The 23,113-nt window shown below is 38.2% G+C and overlaps 1 protein-coding gene across 5 annotated transcripts in view; it reads right to left on the minus strand.

Moving 5' to 3' along the window:
- Positions 1-23,113, minus strand: part of NBEAL1 (neurobeachin like 1) — an 85,349-nt gene that overhangs the window by 25,557 nt on the left and 36,679 nt on the right. For all 5 annotated transcript variants that reach the window (XR_011337731.1, XM_069860962.1, XM_069860961.1 and 2 more), the window contains 22 exons: positions 22,780-22,878; positions 22,095-22,675; positions 19,093-19,225; positions 18,412-18,531; positions 16,877-17,180; positions 15,849-15,934; positions 15,368-15,457; positions 12,275-12,443; positions 11,112-11,245; positions 9,729-9,888; positions 9,532-9,634; positions 8,635-8,791; positions 7,890-8,048; positions 7,394-7,553; positions 7,042-7,130; positions 5,598-6,179; positions 4,869-5,044; positions 4,343-4,496; positions 2,320-2,448; positions 1,371-1,676; positions 1,116-1,265; positions 16-173 (listed from right to left, as the gene is read on the minus strand). Coding sequence is in view for 4 of the 5 variants with exons in the window: in XM_069860962.1 (XP_069717063.1) it covers positions 16-173; positions 1,116-1,265; positions 1,371-1,676; positions 2,320-2,448; positions 4,343-4,496; positions 4,869-5,044; positions 5,598-6,179; positions 7,042-7,130; positions 7,394-7,553; positions 7,890-8,048; positions 8,635-8,791; positions 9,532-9,634; positions 9,729-9,888; positions 11,112-11,245; positions 12,275-12,443; positions 15,368-15,457; positions 15,849-15,934; positions 16,877-17,180; positions 18,412-18,531; positions 19,093-19,225; positions 22,095-22,675; positions 22,780-22,878 (4,199 nt within the window). In the remaining variant the exon portion in view is untranslated. The remainder of the gene's footprint in view (positions 1-15; positions 174-1,115; positions 1,266-1,370; positions 1,677-2,319; positions 2,449-4,342; positions 4,497-4,868; positions 5,045-5,597; positions 6,180-7,041; positions 7,131-7,393; positions 7,554-7,889; positions 8,049-8,634; positions 8,792-9,531; positions 9,635-9,728; positions 9,889-11,111; positions 11,246-12,274; positions 12,444-15,367; positions 15,458-15,848; positions 15,935-16,876; positions 17,181-18,411; positions 18,532-19,092; positions 19,226-22,094; positions 22,676-22,779; positions 22,879-23,113) is intronic.

Below are 23,113 nucleotides of genomic sequence, written 5' to 3' on the forward strand. Positions count from 1 at the left end.
GAACTTCACTCTTACATGTCAGACCACGGACCACATTCAGAGAGCAAGTAAAGCCGGGCTGCTCTCCACTGTCTCAGAGTAGCTGTGTGTTGACTCTGAAGTTGCTTTAGCATACTGTTGTACCGCAGATTTTCCAGTCGAGCTTTTCTCCTGAATGGTTCCACAAAATGCTCCTGAAAGATGATTAAAAATAAATCTAGCACTGACATAACTTTGATCTCTGACACCACAGTTTTGTGCCTTGTAAGAACTCTCAAAAATGATGAAGGAACAGAAGAGTTTAGCTGTAAAATCTTCTAAAAATTTAAGGTAACGCTTACAAGAGAAGTTTTGAAGAGTTTAGTACTGGAAAAAACAGCACCAAACTTTGACTTGAAGATCAGCTGAATCAGTTGTTAATGCTAAACCCATATGAAAGCAATTTTTCATCATCAGAAAAGACAGTATTGGAAATCCCATTATATCAGGTAGAATTTTTCTCGGAATTCTGGTCTTCTAGAATGTGACTCTCACTATAGTCCTTTAACTACTTAAATAAAAAAGACTTGCTACAAGGATCCTTATTAAGGAGGCAAAGCAAAATCAAGAGAAATGTAACATAGCTATGGTATTTGCTGTAATTACCAGCAAATTCTAATGCTTAAACTGAGTCTGGACCTTATACAAAAAGGCCAGTTCAGGAACACATTTTCCACTCATTAAATAGGAACTATTTACCATTTAAAATGTTTTCATTGTACTGAAAAAAACCCAAAAAACAAACAACAAACCACACTGACTCATTTCATAATGGAAAAGATGTTTTGATAATTCAAAATATCAATCAGAGTAAAAGAAGATGCGGCTTATAGCTGAGCATAATTCTAGGTTGCTGTACTATGAGAAGAGCCTACTGTCCTGAAATAATACTGCTTACAGTAAGACTCTTAAATAGAGAATTAAAAAGCATATCCTACAAGAGTACATAGCTACAGTACCCATGAAATCTTAAAACAATCAACCTGCCCACAGTCACTTGAATTGGATCATCCTGAAACTCAATTTCTCCGTCTTTTAGACGACAACTCCTGAGATAGTTCTTCTAAGATAAACTTGCACTCACTCAAAATGCTTACCTGAAATTTAAGCTTACTTTCTCCTCTCTCCCGGTCTCTCTTGTGCATATTCACCATAAATGCTTCATAACAATCTTTCCAATAAAGTGCCATCCGCTCATGATCATGTCTGAACGAATTCTCTTCATACTGCTTCATATTTGGAATAATCTGGTTTCACCAAAACAAAAATCACAATGTGAATTCTAAATGAACTCCTCTGCTTTCACAGCTAAAGAGAGGGTGGAAATTGTACAAAAAGAATTCACTACTTACATATTTGTCAATATAAACTTGCCACTCATCAGAGCTGCAGTAGTCTTGAAAGTCCTCAAAGAAAGATGGGCTGCCATTGGTAGGAGGCAATGAAGGAAGATGCAGGTTCATGAAAAGAAGTTCATAAATCTTGGATACCAATGTTCGAACAAGGGGAATCAAAAATGAGTAGGTTTCTGTCTTTTCTTTAATTGATCTACTCAATATGCCTTCCAGCTTCCCCAGGAGGTAGCATGCTTCAGGCTGGCTCTCAATTACTTTTGTCTGAAGGAGGGTGTTTAACTTGGCTGCTGCCATAGCACAGACCTACACAAACAGCAAAAAATTGATGCAATCATCAAAATAGTAATTTTGAGCACTTCTCTTTCTAGCATATATCCCAGCTGCATCCCAGGGAGTCCAAAGGCACACATGCATCAAATATAGGCAGTAAACACTTATCCTGTGATGACCAAACCCAAATCAACCGCAACCCCAAAGTCACACAGCTCCATTAAGACAATCACATACCTAAACTAACAATCCCAGTTTTACCGAAGAACTCGTATTACAGCCACAGTTGTGCTAACTTTGCTCCAAATACTCATTTGGCAGAACAGTCCAGGTCCATGTGCATTTAATGTATGTAAACTTGAAACCGCTAAGAAATGTATTTTATGGTAGAAACAAAATGTCATGATCAGAACCACTATCTTGCTGCCTCTAGTGTCTACATAGTCCTATCTTCAACAGCTCGCCCTCTACCTCTTTCTCATGCTCAGGAGGTGCACACTGATAGGACTGTAAAGTAAATTTGGAAGTGGTAAGAACCAATAAAACGTCTTCCCTACAGAAGGATGAAGGTTTACCAAGTCTGCTCACTGGTATGAGCAGCTCCCCAATAAACCACAACAGTTACATCAAACATGCATTTAAAACACAGTACCACTTGCAGGAATTTGCAACAAACCTGTAAGTTATCTTGTGCAATGAATCCAAGGAGCAACTGGACCTGCACCTGTGAAAGCCTGGTTGCTTCTAGGCCAGCAGAGTACCAGACCGACAGGCTATCCATGAGAGTCACGAGTTCTTCCAAGAGCTATTGCAAAACCAGAATATTTGCATGAAATAAAATTAACCACAGCTACTCCAGCTGGAGACAAGAATTTCAAAAAGCTGAAGAGGCTGTATTCACATGTCTCTCTTAACCCTACCCAGGAAATTAGCCCAGAACACTGCAGCTAAACCAGTAATTTGAAACAATTCCTGACCACAAGAGTCTGTCTAGCCCAGTATGTTAACTCAACTACCTCCCCTGAACAATGCCAAAACCAGCATATATTATATATGCTTATGTTTTTTCCCCATTATATAACTCCAGTAAATGCCATTTCCTTAGAAAAGTTAGAGTCCAAGAGCAGAACTACTATGATTGAAAAGACATTATCATTAATAGCAAAGATATAACAATCTGCAGTTACTGGGTGCAGTGTATACAGGATTTTATTTCATTCTTTTGCTTTGTATTTTAAATAATTTGAGTGTAATGCTAATACAGTTTACCAGCAACAGCAATATGCACAGTGCCCTGAGAAGGAAAAAAAGGCTGCTTTCATGAATATCTGATTTAATGAAATGCTAGAAATTTCTCAACAACTGTTAATGTATTTTGAAAAAAGTTTTTTTTTTAAAAAATATTAGAAGGCACTCCTTTCTGTCAGTATTTCAATTCTAGAAGTCACACAAACCCTGCGAATGGTAGGTATTGACAGTAAATGGCATATTTCACCATGCAGACATGTTTGCTTAAAACTGATATACCTTGATACTTTCCCTGGTAACTCACACAAAAGTAAAATCATCCTTTTGTTCAGCTCCAGAATTATATGGATACTTCTGTGGCAGACTGAAAGCTGTCCTGCTTAGAATATTAAAGTGCTTTGAATTCTCCCCTGGCACAGGGAAAGATAAATTATGGAAGTACTGTTATTTTCAATTCAGAATAGGCAACAAGCGCAACTCTCATTGCTCTGAAGTTCATAACCCATTTCTAATTAGATTTCAATTTTGCAAAGCTAGGTCACAACAGAAGGCAAAGCTTTTATCAAGAGGAGATTTTTTAAAAACCCATTAAAAGCTTAAAGATTAAGCTATATTTACTTAGAAGCAGGCAGTTAGGAGAGCAGCTTTGAAATTACTACACTGAAGATTCTTAAGTCTTTAAAAACCTGATTTTTTAAAGGATTTATCACGATACAGTGGTGGTTTCCATATAATACCTCTGCCCTTCAGCCTTGAAAACCAGAAAAGCAATGACCACGCAGACAGTGAAATAGCAAGACCACTGCCAGAAATTACAAAAAAGTTCAAGCAAATTATAGGCTTCTACAACACACCTTGAGAAAGCAAGAGAAACAGCCAGATAGAAGAAAGGTTCTGTATCTTACTAATTATTGTGCTTTCTAGTCATTCTCTTCCTCAGATCTCGTGTTTCTGATTCTGATAAATAAAATTGAGCTAGTTGCAAATATATGCACAAAACCATGTTGAAACTCCAATATGGGTCAAAGCCCTGAACTGACATTTCTCAGCTTGCAACTGAGAACCAGAGTTTTGGCTGGCATTTTATTCAGGACACACACAGTGAATCACATGTGCTGATAAATGATGCAAAAATCTGCCTAGGCTACAACTGACATTGTTTCATTAGCTCCTACATTTTCTAAATACTTCTACAGTCCGCAGAGACCTGAATTTTCAGAAAAAGTATCGCTTACAGGCCTGTTTAATCTGCAAGATTAACTATATTCCCTGCAGGAAGTATTCACAAATTTTTACTTATTAAGGGGTAATCTACTCCACTATGAAGCCTTACTCTGCAATATCTATAGTTCAAAAATATAGGTCTAGAAGGTATGACAGTATCCACACTGACTACTGTTTCATTACTATTTCATCCTATATATAGTACTTCCATTATGCAGTTACTGTACCTTTTCTGTCCATAAATTTGAATTAACTAGTCCTTCTGCCTGCAGGAAATCTTGTACAATTAGCAAGAGCGTGAAGGCATTTTCAGCATGTGTAGGGAGAGCTTTTGAATCTCTGTTATCAGTGACTGACCATTCTAGCATCTTCTCCAGCAATCTGCATGGAAAACAAAATCCCAAAGTAATTATTGTATGTTCTAAGTGTAAGTGGCTTTAAAAAAATCCAATTAAGTATTTAATTGAATCTCTTAGTCTGCATTGACATAACTGCCGCGTTCTTGATAAGCCAATGAGGTAAAAGAGATTCTGAGAAGCTCACAAAACCAGCAGTACAGTTTCAAAACCTTAATGCCACAGAACACTACTAAATAAGTAGCAGAATATACTTCTGACAGTATGTGAAGGAGAGCAAAGAAATGTACATGTTATGGGGAAACATCCACCCCTTCCCAGTTTCACTAATGCCCCTTACTTCTTCTCTTTTGCCTCAAAAGGGATGAAAGAGCCTATTCTTGAACCATACACTCACTTGAGTTTTATTTCATCAGAAGGCCGCAGCAACTCATTAGATATTCCTAGTTTGGTGAGTGCAGAAAACACCTGTCCTCTCTCAATCCAAGCAGCGTCTTCAGATTTTTCAATGCCTTTCCACATAATACACAGTAGGATGTCTGTAAGTAACTGTATGAGTTCATTATCCCCCCCCTACAAAAGAAAAGAAATATTTACAATCCTTTCTTGTCTAGAAAATCTTCAAAACATTTCTCATTCATGACAGTCCCTATGCTCACACATTTCAGCATTTTTGAAGTTCAACTGCCGAAGACGTGAAAATATAAATAGTCTGTGGCTCGCTTGCATATTGTAATCCATACTAACTTGAGTTCTCCATCATAACTTCAACCTGACCTTAAGCTACCTTGGATTTTTTCACAGCAAGTCTGCTCCATCCCCCTCTTGAAGATAAAGACTGTTAAGATATAGGGAGTGAGGGAGGAGTTAGCAGATCTTCTTTTATTTGTAGGGTTCTTTCCTTTTTTTTTTTTAAACATCAAAGCTATTCCAACTAGACAACCCCAAAAAAGACAAAATAAAAAAGGAAGTACCCCTACTCACTATAAAAGAGATAGCTTGCTTTTCTATTAAGAAGATGGGAGGAGCAAAAATAAAAAAATTATTCATCAGGGAGATGATTAAAAAAATAAAAAGAAATTGCAGACATTTCAAGAAATTACCAGCATAGGGGTGAATTACTTACTCCTTGGCTTTCAAATACAGAAAGATCAGCATTGAAGCCCACATCATTTATAGCTCCCAGCTCTTTGTCAGGCTGCCCAGAGAATGACTTTGTGTTCTCTATAGGTGATGGGGTGCTGGGCTGGCTGTCTGTCATCTGATTCACGACATCAGACAGTTCATAAGAGTCAACACTTGACAGATCTAAACTCAAATGCGAAGGATTACTGTGCCACAATTCTTCTCGGTCCTCTGACCTAAAAGACATCTCTCCTGTGGATGCATCTTCCAGTGGCATAACAGAGAAATGAGCAGGGACATCCAGGGATTTGTTGTCTTCTAAACTCCACTGATCAAACAGACCATTAACAGATGCAAAGCTGCCAGTTCTGTCTCCCTCTGTCTTATCAGGTTGATGTTTCTGGAGCTCTTCAGCAGGAGGCTTTTTTAACTCTTCTCTTGAGGAATCAGACCTGTTCTCTTTAAAGCCAATCCGGACCTCTGAGTTTTCTTTCAGAAATAGTCTAACCAAAGTGTCCTGCCAGCCCAGCTGCTGAGCAATCTGTTGTGCTGCATCCAATTGGGAATGCAAAAGGTGTAAAACCTAAGGAACGGAGAAGATATCCCAAACCTACACATTAATTTTAGCTTGTAACTGCACTCATTCTAACTTTTCTACTAAACAATTTATCATCTTGCAACTTTTGTGCCTTGTTTTTTAAAAAACTTGTAAGAGAGCCACAATCAGTTAATAATAAGCAAACAAACCACAAAATCATTTTTTCTCATTAGAAATACATATTTGACAAAAGAAGAAAGAAGTTCTCAGGACTGGGCAAGAAAAGAAGCTATCACAGCATATTGGTAAGTTCTCATGTTTCAGCCACTCTTCTGTAACAATACCTGCAAAAGTCAGTTATCACAACAAATGATCCTATTCAGTCACTAGTCTACAGAAAAAAAAATCTGGAACAGAAAATAATCTATTAAATAAATAAAATTAAGAAAACTGCAGTACTAAACTTATCAAAAGCGTACATTGTCTCACTTTTTTCACTTGGAGAAACCTTAATAGACAATATAGTGCCCCATCGCTACATTCAATACCACTAATACCAGCAATATGAGCCAGACACAGCTCAGTTTAAGGAAAAAATCACTGCTTCTTCCCTGTTTCCTGCATCTACGGTCACTCTTTTGAACCATAATATGTTCTATCAAGATAACATATCAAGAATACAAACAAAAATTTGATCATGGTCTTAAGCATCCTTTGAGAAAACTCAGTAATTCGAGACACAAAATTCAACGTTATGTGACAGATAAGCTTCATTTCAACAGAAATCATTGCTAAAGAACACATTAACAACAAACACTGACACTGTGTCTCAAATAAAAACTTAAGATACCACACTGTATAGCTTTTGGGCTCAAAGGACATTATTCCAGTTTTAAAGACAACTAACCTTTCTACAGATAACGACTCTCACGTTTATGTCTGATCTATGAGCCAGATGCACTATAGCTATGAGATCTTTATAATTCACAGTCGGATCTGTAGGGGAGAAAAAAACAGCACAAATGATATCATGCAAGAGAATCTAACAGCTAAATATAAAAAATTGCCTTGGAAGTCACCTCTACATCCAGGGCTAGTAAAGCGAACAAACTTCAGCTAATGCATTCTTAGTTCTCTGAGACTGATGGGAACTTTAAATAGAAGGTTAATAGCTCTGGTTTTCCTGAACAAAAAGACAAACATGTTTGCCTGTGAGCAGCATGAGTTTACTAATGGTAGTCACAACACCTGCCAATTACCTGCATAGAGAACTTGGTTAAGAAGGTTTTTAATAAGAGAAACAGGAACTGGCGATTCATTCAGAAGGAGGCCCAGTCCAGAGTATCCCACTTCTCTAAGTTTCATCCGGTGCTTACTACGTTCATAAACTTTAGTACATTTCAGCATCTCTTCCACAATCTGCAAGAAAAAGTGCACACAAATGTCAAATGAACACAGGGGAGCACTCAGATCTCTTAAGCTTAAATTGTGCACAATATAGCACAACAGTCTCCTGTTTTTAAAGTTCACATTGTAAGCTAACTGAAACAACATGGACTAATTTATTTTTTTAAAGATCCCCATGCTTTACTTCAAGAGAACACCAGCTGTGACAATGGCAGTGAACAAGAACATCTAGCTAACATAACAGGAGAGAGAAGAAAAATTAAAACATGGATGATTAATATCTTTACATTTGCACACACTTCTGCAGTCAGACCATTGAAAAATAAAAATATATGCTCAATTTATTACCTTGAACACAAGTTCTCTAAGCCTGTCCGAGTACCTTTGATGCAATAACAGAGCGTAAAGAATATCAGCATTCCCTGGTTCAAAAAGCAATAAAAAAAGCTGGTCTGGGCTTGGGCTGGAATGAAGTAGGCTGAAGAGAACCTCCAGGATTCCACAAAGCTACAAAATTAAGAAAAAAATTAATATACAGTTTGTTCAGACTTCATGCTGTGTTTGGGAAAGATTTTCTTGGCTTTTAAATTTTACACTTTGCCTGTTATAAAGCAGATGTTTTTCCGTAGAGTATTGCTGCATTTATAATTAGATTGCTTTTGGATACATTTTTTTCTCTCTACATAGGGCACCTTATCAAACAGTAATTAGAGCTACAAAGGAAGCTCAAGTTCTGTTGATGTCTACAAAATAGAGACTACATCATTACAACTTCTGATCAGTTGAAGTCCAATTTGGTTTTGTAAACTAAGAGAACTTTTCTAATGGCAGTATTACACACCGTGTACTTTCTGCCCTCTTTACAAGAAAAAAATAACAAGGAAAAACACGGCCACCTGCAGAGCACTCTGTCAGGTTTCCAATGTGCTTCTATAACCTGCCTCAGATACATCTAAACAGAACCACGCATCGAGTGACACTTGGCTTGTGGTCATCTTCTTTTTTGTTCTCACAATACGTAAGATTCCTAAGCATCAAGAAGCAAACCAAAACATGTACAGTGTAAATTATTAATTTATGCCATATTGGATACCTGCTCCTCTTCATTGGTGGCAGCTATGTATCCTATGATGCTCTGTATTTCTTCATGCGTTCCACCTTTGCTCAGGAAATACTTGATCAGTCCATAGAGGGACTTTCGTATTGTTCTCAGGTCATCAGGAGCCAAATCACTGTCTTTACAGCCACTCCTACACACCAACAGACAGGAAAAGCAGCCTAAGAAAGTTTTCCATGACTCAGTAATAGCTATTTGCATGTTTTTGTAATTTTTCATCTACCCAGATATTAGGTCACAAGCTATCAATTTTTACTGAAGCAAAGCAACTGAAGAAAAATAAGCAATAGCAGATCAGACTTACCAAGTCTACATTTCATAGAATTCCTGAAATGTAAACTTGTACTGATCTGGATATAGGCTAGGATTTCAGGTTTCCCCCACCCACCATCTAAAGGAAGGATCTCAGGCCAATCTTCCTCTATGACCTAACTATATTCATAAGCAGGTATAAAATCACCAAGACTGAAAGCTAAAATTTTAAATTCCTAGAAAAGTCCACTTCGAATCCTACAAGGACATAAAAGAACAAAATAGCTTAAAATTATTAAGACGCCCTCTTCTCACAACAGTAATGACATATGACTTAATTTGCATTGTTGAGAACAAGTCCTTCAACTTTTTAAATTAAACAACTTATACAAGTATTTCTAGCATCACTGACATTCTATATAACCCTATCACAAAAATGAAAGTCAAGGAAATGTAGCAACTCAAACGGAAAAAAAAACACCACATAATTTTGCAAATTAAATCAACCACCAAAAGACACCTTGTAGTTTTATTGATTTTCTTGCTAGGTTGACAGGGAAAAAAAAAAACAACAGCCACATAAAATAAAGGAGAAGGAGCTAGAAAAAGCAAAACTCATACCCGTAATAAATTCTGAGTGTGTCTAGAAGAAACTGCACACCATATTTCTTTCTAAAGAGTCTTCTGCTGTCTTTGATGATTGTAGAAAGATACTGTATATGCCCTACAATATAAAGCCTTCTATTAGAATCTAGGTAAAGATTTATGTCAAGTGAAAAGTACTGTCTTTGCACAGCTGCCCAAGTCCAAGAGCTCACCAATTCTGAAGGGGAAGTCTCCACTGTTCCAGATGCTGAAGTCAAAAAGTAAGTTTTGATACATCTGTTGCAAAAGCTGCATGTTCTTTTCTACCGAGACTTGTTCTATCAACAACTGTACAGACATCAGTACATTCACATCCATTAAGTTCCTTGGCACCTTTCAAAATAACAACAGGTTTAGCACTCAAAATATTGAATAAAGAATTTTTTTAGAAGAAAATTTCATTTTTCTACAGTGATGTCTGCTTCCACTACAGCAATATAAGAAATGCAAAACTAATTTATTCTGAAGGATCAAACAACATAATAACAAAAAAGCAGAACATGAAAAAAAGACAAAACATTGTGTTTTCCTTTGCAGATCAAGACCAACTCCCACACCTTACTGTTTTCAGAGACATAAGAAAGAAAAGAATGTTCTAAGGAGATCTGTGAAGACCCTTGCATCCTGGCCAATCTGAGAACATTTCAAAGTAATCAGGACCCCATCCATAACATTCACTACTAAAGGTTGTTTCTCAAATTCCACGGTGGAAGGATGTCATCCAGAGGGACCTGGACAGGCTGGAGAAGTGGGCCTGTGAGAACCTCATGAAGTTCAACAAGGCCAAATGCAAGGCCCTATACCTGGGTTGGGGCAATTCCCAATTTCAATACAGGATGGGGGATGAAATGAGCCCTGCAGAGAAGGACTTCGGGGTGCTGATTGATGAGAAGATCGATATGAGCTGGCAATGTGCGCTCACAGCCCAGAATGCCAACAGTATCCTGGGCTGCATCAAAAGAAGCATGGCCAGCAGGTCCAAGGGAGATGATTCTGCCCCTCTATTCCCCTCCTGTGAGACCTCATCTGGAGCACTGTGTCCAGTTCTGGAATCCTTAACGTAAGAAGGATATGGATCTGCTGGAATGGGTCCAGAGAAGGACTACAAAGATTATCAGAGGGTTGGAGCACCTTCCATACAAGGACAGGCTGAGAGAGTTTAGCTTGTTCAGCCTGGAGAAGAGAAGGCTCAGAGAAGATCTTATAGCGACCTTCCAGTACCTGAAAGGGGCTACAAGAAAGCTGGGAAAGGGACTGTTTGCAAGGGCTTGTAGTGACAGGACTAGGGGCAATGGCTATAAACTGGAGAAGGGTTCATTTAGACTAGACAGAAGGAGGAATTTCTTCACAATGAGGGTGGTGAGGCACTGGAAAAGGTTGCTCAGGGAAGTTGTGGCTGCCCCATCCCTGGAGTTGTTCAAGGACAGGCTGGACAGGCATTCAGCAGCCTGACCTAGTGGGATGCCCTGCCCATGGCAGAGGGGTTAAAACTAGATGATCTTTAAGGTCCCTTCCAACCCAAACTATTCTGATCCCATGATTCTAAATTTGATCACCTTCTGTAACAAGACTCCTAGGGTGGCAGCTCCATGACAGTGAATGAGGTTTTCTTGATTAACATGGTGTCTCTGAATAAAATGCTTTATCATCAAGATGAAAGTTGCAACAATGTTCTTCTCCAGGCGAGCTTCTGGAAAACAGAACAGCAGTAGAAAAAGCCTCATGGTTTATTGTTGGATCACTGCATAAAAGTAGAGGGTAAGAAATAAAATTGGGCCTTCTTATTCCTCACTATTTCCTGAACTTCTCAACTCCTTTTCTGTTTGTTCCCTATAGGCTGTTGTTGGGTTTTTCCAGTGCAGAGTCATAGACAATCCATGCCTCTCCAAAACAACGCGACCCCAGTCCTGACTTAAGGTTTTTCATCTATATGGCTGTCAGTTACAGACAAACTTCTTCCAGTTACTACCTTTTAGATATGCTACAATTATTCTCCCTCTGTAGTTGCAAACAACTTCTAGCCAGGATACACAACAAATTAAGAGAGAGGGAAAAAGATATTTTTACTTTACTCCACCATTTCATATTTTAAACAACAACAAAAAATGCTGTGTTCCCTTGCTAGGTCTGATTTCTCAGTTTTTCCCTCAAGATCGAAGTTCATTCTCAACATTAGCACAGTTTTGAAAAATCTATTCTTAAAAAAAAAAAAAATACAGAACGGAAGCTTTAATACTAAAATCTGAGATGTGTGGAAGACGTAGGAGTCTGAAAGAAAGAAAACAAGAGCTTGGCTAAAGGCCAGACAGTTCTCTTCTGATGCTGAAAAGTCTTCATGTGGCTGTCTAACCCAGTACTCAAGTCATAGGAAAGTTCCTACTATTGATATTAGTAGGCTTCCCGTGAAAAATAATTTCTCAAAATAATCAGAACAAAAATTTCAGAACAGAAATTTTAAAACTGCATACTTTACACCAACGTGAAAGTAAATAATGAGAAGAAAAATAATGCTATCAAATAACCTATATTAGAAAAACATTAGTAAGTTATTTTCACATAGTGCTGCGCTTCAGGTATCTAGCATCCATGTCAGATACCTTGGTAAAGAGTCTTTCAGCTTTACATAGGTTCTCCTAAAAATAATTAAACAGCTTTCTGTCCTTCACAGCAAAACTTTTAAAATCAAGCTTAAAAATTCAGTTCAGCTGTACTTCCCTACCTGATGCCTTTGTGGACGACACCACCACCCAGTCACCCTCTACAGGAGTAACCAGTTCTGGAGGCAGAGCTTCCCCTTCAGCCTTCTCAGGCATCTGTCCACCAAGAGAACTGATCTGCTCCAGCAATGGAAAGAGCACATTTACTCCACCAATACAGTTGATCATATCCTAAATCAAGAGGAAGAAGAAGGAAAAATATCATCATAAATAAAATCCCCTAAATTATGTAACAGAAACTTACTCCAAATACAAGGAACCTTACGTACTCACAAATAAATCAAATGTTTCACATGCCGCTTGGCAACTAGTTTAAAACACTGACAACAGAGCTGCCCAAGTTTCAGATACTGCAATTACACACATACCTTCCTGTCAGCTCTTGTTTCTCCAGTGCATTTCAACATTTCCTTCCCCCACACAGACACAGGGAAGGAAAGGACAAATCTCAGAAAGAATCTTCTGCTAAATACATTTGAAAACCAGGAAAAACGTCTTCTTCTGATTTCCAAGTTACTTGCAGGAAAGCATCTGTGCTTTAATCTATTTCTGCAAGACTTCAAGCAGTTAAAAAAAATTCATGTTTTGTTTTTAAAGGTAACCTTACATATACCTCAATTCTAAGCCTCTTTTTAAGTCTAGTCTCCTAAGCTCCCTTCCTTCCCCCTCCTCACAAGCAGAGATGGCATGACACTTCAAACAAGGCTTCTTGCGGTAAGATAATATACTCAAATCACAAGATCTCTAGAACTGATACACAATGCCACTTAGAAAAGCAGGGTCTCAGCACGGCAGCCAGACACCCATTTCATTGCCCAGCTTAGTGCAATGAAAACTACTGCCCAGTAAAATTCTAACAACAAAAAAACCCCAACATCTTGTAAGCCGGACTACTAACATGGGATATCAACCCCCTCTTCCCAGTCAGAAACACTGAGGAGGTGTGGAGAAAATTATCCTTTTCTTCTTTCATCGTTTTCTACTTCTTCATTCGTTTCTCTGCTCCAGCCTGTGTTTATTAAGCTGAATTTAACAAAGTTGAACAGTTAAATTAAGAAAGTTTCTTAAATCTGCAAAATTTATCTCATGGATGAAGACTTCTATGTTTGTTCAGCAAAATGAGACCTGCAGCCTTCAGAAACAGAAATCAACCTGAAAAGCAGGATTTGTCTGAACCATAAGACCACAGCAACTCCCTTTCTATGCTGTACCTACCTCTTCACGAGCTCCTGATCAGCTAATCTGGTTTTTTTCCTCACTCTGGTCCTCCTCAAGAGGGTGCTAAACTCCATCACGCCTGCTAATGAATGATTCTCCTAAAACTTGCATTCACAATATGCTTTCCCATAAAGCTAGATATCAACACTCTTCATCCACCCTTCTTTCCCACTACCGGGTGGAGAGAACGAATTGCAGCATTTTCAAACTGTTCATGTCATAGAAGAAATAACTAGCAGTGTCTGAATTTTCTTAACATTAATCTCTATAAGTCAGCATATGCACAGTGGAGCTCCAACAATATTTCCTTATTAATTATTCTGCTAGTACAGTTGATCGTCCACTGTTCTTAAAAATAAGAAAAAAAGCAGCTTATACTTTTTCCTTTGTACATGTTTCCTCAAGACAAAAAAAAAAAAATGTGGTGTTCTACTGACTTTTCTACACTCAGACCTTGAAGTTTATTTTTTCCTCAAAGCAAAAAGCCCTTAATCAAAGGTTCTCCCTTATGAAACAAACATATGTGTGCTATCTAAGTTTAAAAGAAACAAATCCTTATTTTTGTCACTGCTTCTGAATCAAACTCTGACGCTGCAAATAACTTGATTTCCTCATGCACAGAACTAAGCCTGACTTAGATTTTTTTTTAATATATATATTAATAGGTGTTCGCAATCAAAGAACAAACAAGCAGACAGATATACAAAGGTATTTATTAAGCTGGTGTGCATTTCATGGCTTCTTCCTCCTCTCCATGAACTAGGAAGAGGAAGACCATTTGCTGTTTTGCACATAACACATCTCATGGACATGTAACTTGCTTAAATGGTACTCTTTTTGTGGAGCAACAACAAAGTCTAAACCACTAACACCAAATCTCAATGGCAGTGCTGAGTTGACAAAATTATGACTTTTAATTCTAGGGTATAAAATCAGATCTGAACTGTTAGTGGCACGAGACCAAAAAATTAAATGATGAACCAGAAGGTCATAAGGACTCAACATGTTAGTTAAAAAAAACAAAACAAAACCCAAGAACCCAAAACATCAGACAGTTCCATAATGGAATGTTTGAGCAGGAGACTATAAATAGGTTTAGCCAGAAAGTGTTAAATTTTAAGCCCCAATACTACTGCAGCAGTAGTGCTGTGATTACAACTGCTAGCAGTAGCTAAACAAAGATGACTTGCATCGGCTGTAAAAATCTGATATCCCAGTGTATCCAACAAAAAGGAAAAAATATTAGACAATTAGCATATAGCAGAGACAGAATAAGGTATACCACTTAAGTCAATATTTGGTGTTTTCTCCAAAGTGAGGCTTTTGGACTGTCCGACTATATCGTTCTGCCAACCCCAAACCAAAAGTAAATAAGGTAAGTTAATCTAGTTATCTCTTGTAAAAAAATGCTAGATTCTAGTAATGTTTTAACCCCGCACCTTGTTTTCTGCTGAAGTTAGTGTGCAATTCAATAACATTTTTTTTATACAACCAACACAGCAAAAGTCATAAGTGTTAACTTCTCTACTAATCTTAATCTAACTGAGTTGAAGACTAAAAGAAAATGAACCCTGGAGATGATAAAATGCTTTCAATACACAACACGCACTGAACAGACTACGAAGAGTAGCCAGCTACCACAAAATAACTTAATGCATCATCTACGACACTAAGACTAACAGCCCTTGTGAGTTCTCAATAAAGGTTGTATAATATTACTACAGCTACAATATTAACCCATTAATTCTCATTACAAAAACATGCTGTATCTGCCAAATGTCATTTGCATTATAACTTGGGGCATTCCAAAAGTTAGATGAGCACATACAGTCACTGTCACATTTACTTCAGGTTCTGCTTATTCAGAGTGTATTTACCTTGATGTCCCAGTTCACTACTTTGTTTCCAGTTAGTCTTCCATGTAAAAGATTCACAGACAGGTCAAGACAAAATTGGTTTCTGCAGGCCTGTTAAACAAATGAACAGGCTACAATATCATTTAGGAAACAAATTACAGATCCTTGAACACAGGGGATTTCTGAATGATGCATAATATGTGTTTCAGGAAGCTAATGTCATTGTGTTGCTATTAGAGTATTTGAACAATATGGAACACCCAGTACATCATTATCTTAGATTTGACATTCACAATTGTACAAGGTAATTATCCTTTTGCCAAACAAGAACAAAACCTTGATCACCATTTAAGAAGTCTCTCACTGCTGCTTATCTTCCCAGAAAGCATGCTCACCTGTTCCATGAAACAGCAATAGCAAAGCAAAACAAAGACCATCTAGAACATACTCTGAAACTACCATACACTGTGTAATCAAAGGGAAATTATGTGTTATTTCATACCTTTGGTGTATAATGAAGCAGCACCTTACTTGGGAGATCTGCTACTTCAGCGTCTTGAGACTTCCATGGAGTTAAGCAGTTTGGACCTATTAAAAATATAAATAACATAAAAATTCTATGTATAATTTACATATTTAAAACATACACATTTAAGAGTCCACTGGATATTAATGCTGACCCTCACAAATTTTATACTACACTTGGTTTTGACAACACATAGGACACTGCACCACACCTATGAGATATGCTTTAAAGTAATCGCTGTAACTTAAATCATTCATTCCATTGGGTCTGCTTAAAAAGAAATACATTCCTGGTAAAAAGCTAAACTCTATAAGAGGTCTAAAAGAAGGTCTTTTTTATACATTCAGAGAGCTCTAATAGTTCTGTCTTTACAAATACCTGTAGCACATTTGTCACCAATCTCTATCACCAAGCTCAAATGTCCAGAAAATGAGTAATCTTCAAGACAGTTTTGTTTAATAATAGAAAATATTTTCTTTAAATGATGGAAGTGGTTTTACGCTAATCTCTAACAATTTCAAATCATTACAGAACTTGATACCTTAACACCTTGAACTGTAAGACACAGCTTGTCAGAATATTTTTTAAATAATCCCTTAATTATTAATTGATTCTTGAGGAAAAATCCTCAAGCATAAATCGCCTTTAGGTGGACTACCACAACAAAGGCAATGCTTTAAGGAGTTTCAACTGTAAATTCACTTGTAGACAAACAGTAACAGAAATTAAGAATTTACACATGAATATGCTACCTAAAATTTTTATTTTGGCAGGTCTGTACCCAATAAGCTTATGTAAACAAAACATTTTAAGTAAAACTCCATAAAATACTTATAATTCCATTTTAAGCTTATTTGTGATAAGACCCTCTCTCTTAGGTCAGCTCTGCAATTCTTCTGGACTGTAACTTCTTCATTATGTGTCTATGTAGAGAAAAACTCAGTGGGGTTTTGTCAATAACTCATTCCTTTTATTCCACTAAAACCAGTACAATCACCACTTACCTGCTAAATATAATGCTTTCACCTGAGAAGGTTGAAGTGCTTCGTGGAAGATGATAACTGATCCAAGATGGCCCTCCAAAGATGTTGGACATCCCCATTCACTGTCCTGAGTCCCTGCTGAGATCATCTTGGTGATGAGTTCTGGCTTTCCAAGCATCCCACCCCAATTTCCTGTAGAGAGAATGCCCCCAAGTGATGTCCGATGGGGCGTAACAGGGGAGGAAAAAGGCGGATCTGGTATCTGAGATGGAGGAGGAGTAGTTGTTCTTTGACCAGCTGAACCAATGCAGCAAGAAGTAAAAGACTGGAGAGTCACACATGGAAGAAAGAAAATAAAACACATAATGTAAATCTAACCTCCTTTTTCCCCCCCACAGTTTACAAAGTAAATTTGATGACTACCTCTGGCAGACTTGGACTAAATAAATTAAACCAAGAGTGTCAAGTTCTGGCGTGCCCTGGAAAAGAAGAAATCCAGCACAGCAGCCCACAAAAAAAGAACATATACTTTCCACAATGGCAGAGATGGCCCTCTCTCCAGTTAAGGGCAATCTGGTCACTTCAGCTGCTGTGTGACCTCTGGGAGGTGGAAAGCCAGGAATAATGGTGCCTTAGATACCCTGGTAAGCATTGCTTTTCTGGGTTATAATCCAAAATACTAGCCCAGCATATCTGCTACTGCACATTTCAGTTATTCCACTCAAAAATATGCTCTTATGGGAGGCTTACCTGCCCTGCTTTTAGTTACCTTGATGTTATAAGGCTTTTCAGAACTTTAAACCAAAACTCTATCTCACAATGGCAATTACAACTACATTTACTCTCACTCTTGAAGCGTTATACTGATTTTACCATGACTGTGTCCAATTGAAGTGTTTCCTCAGCATATTTAGCAAATTTCCAATTAGAACTTAGAAAAGAGGGAATAACACACAGCGTTGTAGCCCAGATTAAATCAGATTTGTTCCACAAAAGGAATGAACAATGCTTACAAAGAAAACTAAACATAACATATACATATTTTGATGGGTAGAGACTTTTTTTTAGGCTAAATTTGAAATGATTCCTATAATCACGTGTAAACTGCTTTTCCAGATAACAAAGCAGGTAACAGATAAGCATATCAAGGGAACATACAGAAAAGCCAAAAAAAGTCACTGCTGAAAATAGAGAATATTCCATATTGAATACCATCACTCCAATGCTACTGGCAGAAGCATCATTTATTATTTACACATCACGGATTATGGCAGTATGTTCAGATAATTATGTTGAGAAAACCCCTAAAATCTAATCCAAGGTAATCTACATTTTTTTGTTTTGTTTTTCAACTGAGATGACTAAATCAAGCACTAAGTTAATTCTACTCCAAACTGATATTGCAGACGCTATCAGAAGTTGACCAGAAGCTTATTAGCAATAGGCTAAGCTGTATTTTAAACTCTTGCAGAATTTGCAAATTTAAAAAGCCAACTATGTTCTCATTGTTCTATGAGAGCTCATCAGGACAGGGGTTTGACTCAGAAGGTACTTACCTCATTCATGGCAGGGAATCGAAGTGGGGCAGAGACCTTCTGCTGTCCATTAACATAGATGTACACAAGGCTCTGACCAAAAGGCCTCTTTCCAGGCACATGAACAATAGTTACGTTGTGCTGGTTAAGCAATATAAAATAATTAAGTCATTAATAAAAAGCAGTGTGAAGAAACCACTTAAGAAAATAAATCCAAACATCAACCACAAGAAAATACCATCTATCAGCTGCCTCAGCTTTAAAATAGTTTACAGGTAAAAAGGCTTTTGAAGGAGAAGAGCTACATCTATGTCCTCATAATGCACATCAGTCCTTAAGTATGGGAACAGAAAAGTGCAAGCCAGAAACGTGGTAGCACATTATTCACCCACACAGCACCACAGCCACCTATACTTATTATGATTTAACATAAAAAAAAGTCTGCAAGTTAAAAAAACCTCTAACAATGGTATAACAAGCCTATCAATTACAAATGCCTAATAACATATGCATAATTTAGCTCAATCAACCACTAATCTACACGGAAAGTGCTAGCATTATTTGAGATTAGATCTGTTCTTATGCAATGAATTACTTATATATGATAAAACAGACCATTTGTAAAACAATGAAAAACTGAACTTTGACTTGTGAGCCAACAGTACTATCCTAAACAAAGTGGTTTTCAGTATCAAATCTTACCCAAAGAGAGTCAAAAAAACAATGGTCAGGCAGCATCACTGTTGCGTATTCCCTCTTCGTGCAAACTGCAACCACCAATACCCCAGAGCACGTAATAAATGCTTCAAACCCCATACCACTTCCTGTAAAAAAGCTACAGAAAAAGACATCAAAACACACAATCAAAGACTGTCTTCATAAAAAACATTTGAAATCACCTAACGGTACATTCCTTAAGGGTAGAATCAACTTAAGCCATGTTCCCTACCAAATATTTACTATTTGACCAGGCACATCAAGGCACAGGCCAAATCCAAAGAGTGATCCAGAAAGATTCATAAAATCATGGAATCCTTTAGGTTGGAAAGAACCTTTAAAATCAAGTCCAGCTGTGAATCTAACACTGCCAAGCTCACCACTAACCCATGTTCCCAAGCACCACACCTACTTGTCTTTTAAACACCTCCAGGGATGTTGGCTCAATCACTTCCCTGGGGAGCTTGTCCCAATCCTTGACAACCCTTATGGTGAAGCAATTTTTCCTAGTATCCAATCTAAACCTCTCCTAGTGCAACTTCAGGAGATTTCCTCTCACCCTATCACTTGCTACTTGCGAGAAAATGACAAGCACCCACCCTGCTCCAACCTCCTATCAAGTAACTGCAGAGACTAATAAGTTCACCCCCTCAGCCTCCTTTTCTCCAGGCTAAATCATCCCAGTCCCCCAGCTGCTCGTCATAACACTTGTGCTCCAGACCCTTCACTGGCTTCATTCCCCCTCTCTGGACGTGTTCCAAGCTCCTGAATGTCTTTCTTGTAGTGAGGGGCCCAAAACGAAACACATTATTTGAGGTGTGGCCTCACTAACATTGAGTACTCCTCACTGGCCACACGATTACTGTTACAAGCCAGGATGCTATTGGCCTTCTTGGCCACCTGAGCACATTGCTGGCTCATGTTCTGCCAGCAGTCAAGCAGCACCACCAGGTCCTTTTCTGCTGGGTAGCTTTTCAGCCCCTCTTCCCCAAGCCTGTAGCGCTGAACAGGGTTGTTGTGGCCCAAGTGCAGGACTTGGCACTCATCCTTGTTGAACCTCATAGAATTGGCCTCAGCTCATCGATACAGCCTGCCCAGATCCCTCTGCAGAGCCACCCTATCAAAGCTCTCAAAGCACCTTGCAGCCTTCCACCTTTTACATGGAAACATAACCTTTGTCCCAACAAGTGATGCTTCAGTTTGACCCACACAGCTTAAGCTAGTTCCGTTACAAGTCCTGTCTGCTGAGGTGTCTAGAAGCTACAATATTGTAATAATAAAGAGACTGGTCTGCAACCTGTGCTGTATTCTATCAACTGAATTGCGTCTGTCAGCCTCGGACAAAGCTGTCAATACTGTATGCAGATTTGTCATATTACTGTTACAGTCAGTGGGTGCATCTTCTCCATTTCCTTTGTTTTACATCATGGTGTTGTATACAGAGACTTAATTTATTTTAAAGACCAGAACAACACATGGAATAGCTCTTCTAGATAACATAGAAAGCTACATCTAATTTTATAGACAAATTTGCGTTAAAATTGTTTGATGAGACACTGCCATTCGTGATTGCTTTTATCCATGGTTATCTATCAGCACGAACCTTACCTTAGTGCAAAATATAAGTGTAGTCATTGTTACATATTTTATTTCACTCATACAATGAAAAAAAATCAGCTGTAAGCAACTATCTATAAACAGGCCCTGCAAGCACAGGTTTGCCTTGAGAAACCTTTCATGTACTAAGCACTTGAATATAAAAAAGTTATATATAATTGTGAATTGCTACCATAATGTGCTACATACCCTTAGGCACCATTATTCCAAGTGGATGCATTAACTACTGTACTACCAAATATCTGCATGTACCAAATAATACAACTCACGCACAGAGAACATGAGTATTATAGACAGTATCCACAGACCTAAGCTATCTTACGATCAAAAACTGTAAAACATAGCAGCTAGATCAATTTTTAATTATTTTAATTCAGTTGCGTGCTTAACACATCAAGCTGAAATTGGAATTTGAAATATTTCCTCTTTTAAGTATTAATTTCAATACACTACAGATTTAGCTCCTCAAAACTAGAACGTCTTCAAAATTGTACATATGCTGATAGAAAACCAGTCAGCTACTGGTATAATAGCATCACACTGAAATCCAATTGCAACTTTTTAACTTTGTGGTGCAATTCCACCCCAGTTTTCTAGAAGTACAGTCTACTGAAAATCTTTAGTAGGACACACTGACAAACACTGGTAATGTTGTGGCAGTTCATCAGGCAGCACCCTTCATCAGGGCTGTGCTATACAAACACACAGGGCAGCCACTGCAACCCAAGGGGTCTCCACCTGACAGTGTGGTTATTAACCAGAAGTAACATTCAAGACGCAGGGGACTGGAAAATACTAATTCTGTTAAGATTGCAATTGCACTATTCAACATTTCCACTTAAAGTGCAGTGCAGTAAAATGGACCGAGGAGAGTGAGAGCATGCAATAAGCTTTCCCCAATTCCGTATTTTTACTGTCGAATATTAGTACCCAAAAAATTAAATTACACCAGTAATCATCCATGTCAATGTCTACTGTTTAAGAAAATGAAGATGTCCTTTTCATAGTGCTCTCATACAGAAAACAGATTTTGTTACCTTCAGAAGAAATACTGGTAAGGTTGTTCTGTTTTGGGGTGGGGATTTGAGTGTATTTTTTTGGGGATGTTTTGTTTAAGTGACAAACCTTAAAGCAATTTGGAGTTATGGACATTGTAACTGTAGACAAGAACACATAAGTGAGAAACTACATGCCTATTTCTCTAATACAACCTGGCTCTGGTGACAGATGATACTGCTCCTTTCACAAACTAAGCACTGCATACTGCATTTTATGAAGATAAGCAGAAGTACCATGTCATAGGGTACTGCATGCCACAAGGAACAGATGACCTAGATTTGTGCTGTTGAAGTAGTTAGAGTTAACTATACCTATAAAGTTGTTTCCTCTTGCCACTTTTGCTAGTTGTGCTAGGGTCCACCCGGTCCTGGTCAAGGCAGAGCCAAGCGTTGAAAGAAAATGCAGAGCCTGGCCACTTATGAATTGACGGAACAGCAATTCCAGCCATGCTGTGGCACAAGTTGAAATACTGCAATGCACTAGCCATGCCCTGCTTCCGGGCCATTGCTAGAATGGCTCGCATCACTGGAACAACATAAGGGTGAGCTTGTTTTGGTTCCTCAGTCCTCAGGAGCCGTATTAGTTGAAGCAGTTCTTCTGAGCCCATTGACTGGCTCCCCAAAGAGCCCAGAAGGGCTATCAGGTTCTCTGCACAAGTACAATGGAGCGCAGAGTGGGAATTTAGTGTCTCAATGATACGGATGACCATGTTCGCATTGACACACGTGGCACGACTCTGTCTGTTAATACAGCAGATTCGCCTCAACCAATTTGAGATGAAAATCTGCAGGTCATGTGATTCTAGTTCTGGAAGCCACTGGATAAGCAGCAATAAGGGCTGGACATTACTAATGCCTAGTATCCCAACAGCCATGTGGTCACCTTCCACAGCCTGAAAAACAGCAGAGAACTCAGACGTGAAATACAATTAAACAGGGCTAGAAGTACTGTTGAAAAGCTGTATGAGTTTCAGCATTCAAAGCAAGCACATCTCACCATATTCATGAGTTCTTCCAGCAGTTCCCGTGAAGGTTGACCGAGCGATTTTAGTACCTCATATATATGTGCATAACCAATCCTTTCCTTGAAGACCTCCTGAGGATAAAAATCCTAGTCTCACTAATGAATGAAATGTACACAGATTGCTCATTTACTGCAACAGACTAATTTAACACAGTGTTAGATACAAAATAAACAGAAGGCAAGTATAACGTTTTACAGGCTAGAAATCTCATTGATAATATGTCCATTGTACTATCTCCAACATGCTGTAGATGAGAAGGATCTCACTGCAGCATGCAGAGAAACAAAAAACAGATCAAAGTTATTT

This window comes from Phaenicophaeus curvirostris, chromosome 7 (assembly GCF_032191515.1).
Source record: "Phaenicophaeus curvirostris isolate KB17595 chromosome 7, BPBGC_Pcur_1.0, whole genome shotgun sequence".
NCBI classification, from domain to species: domain Eukaryota; kingdom Metazoa; phylum Chordata; class Aves; order Cuculiformes; family Cuculidae; genus Phaenicophaeus; species Phaenicophaeus curvirostris.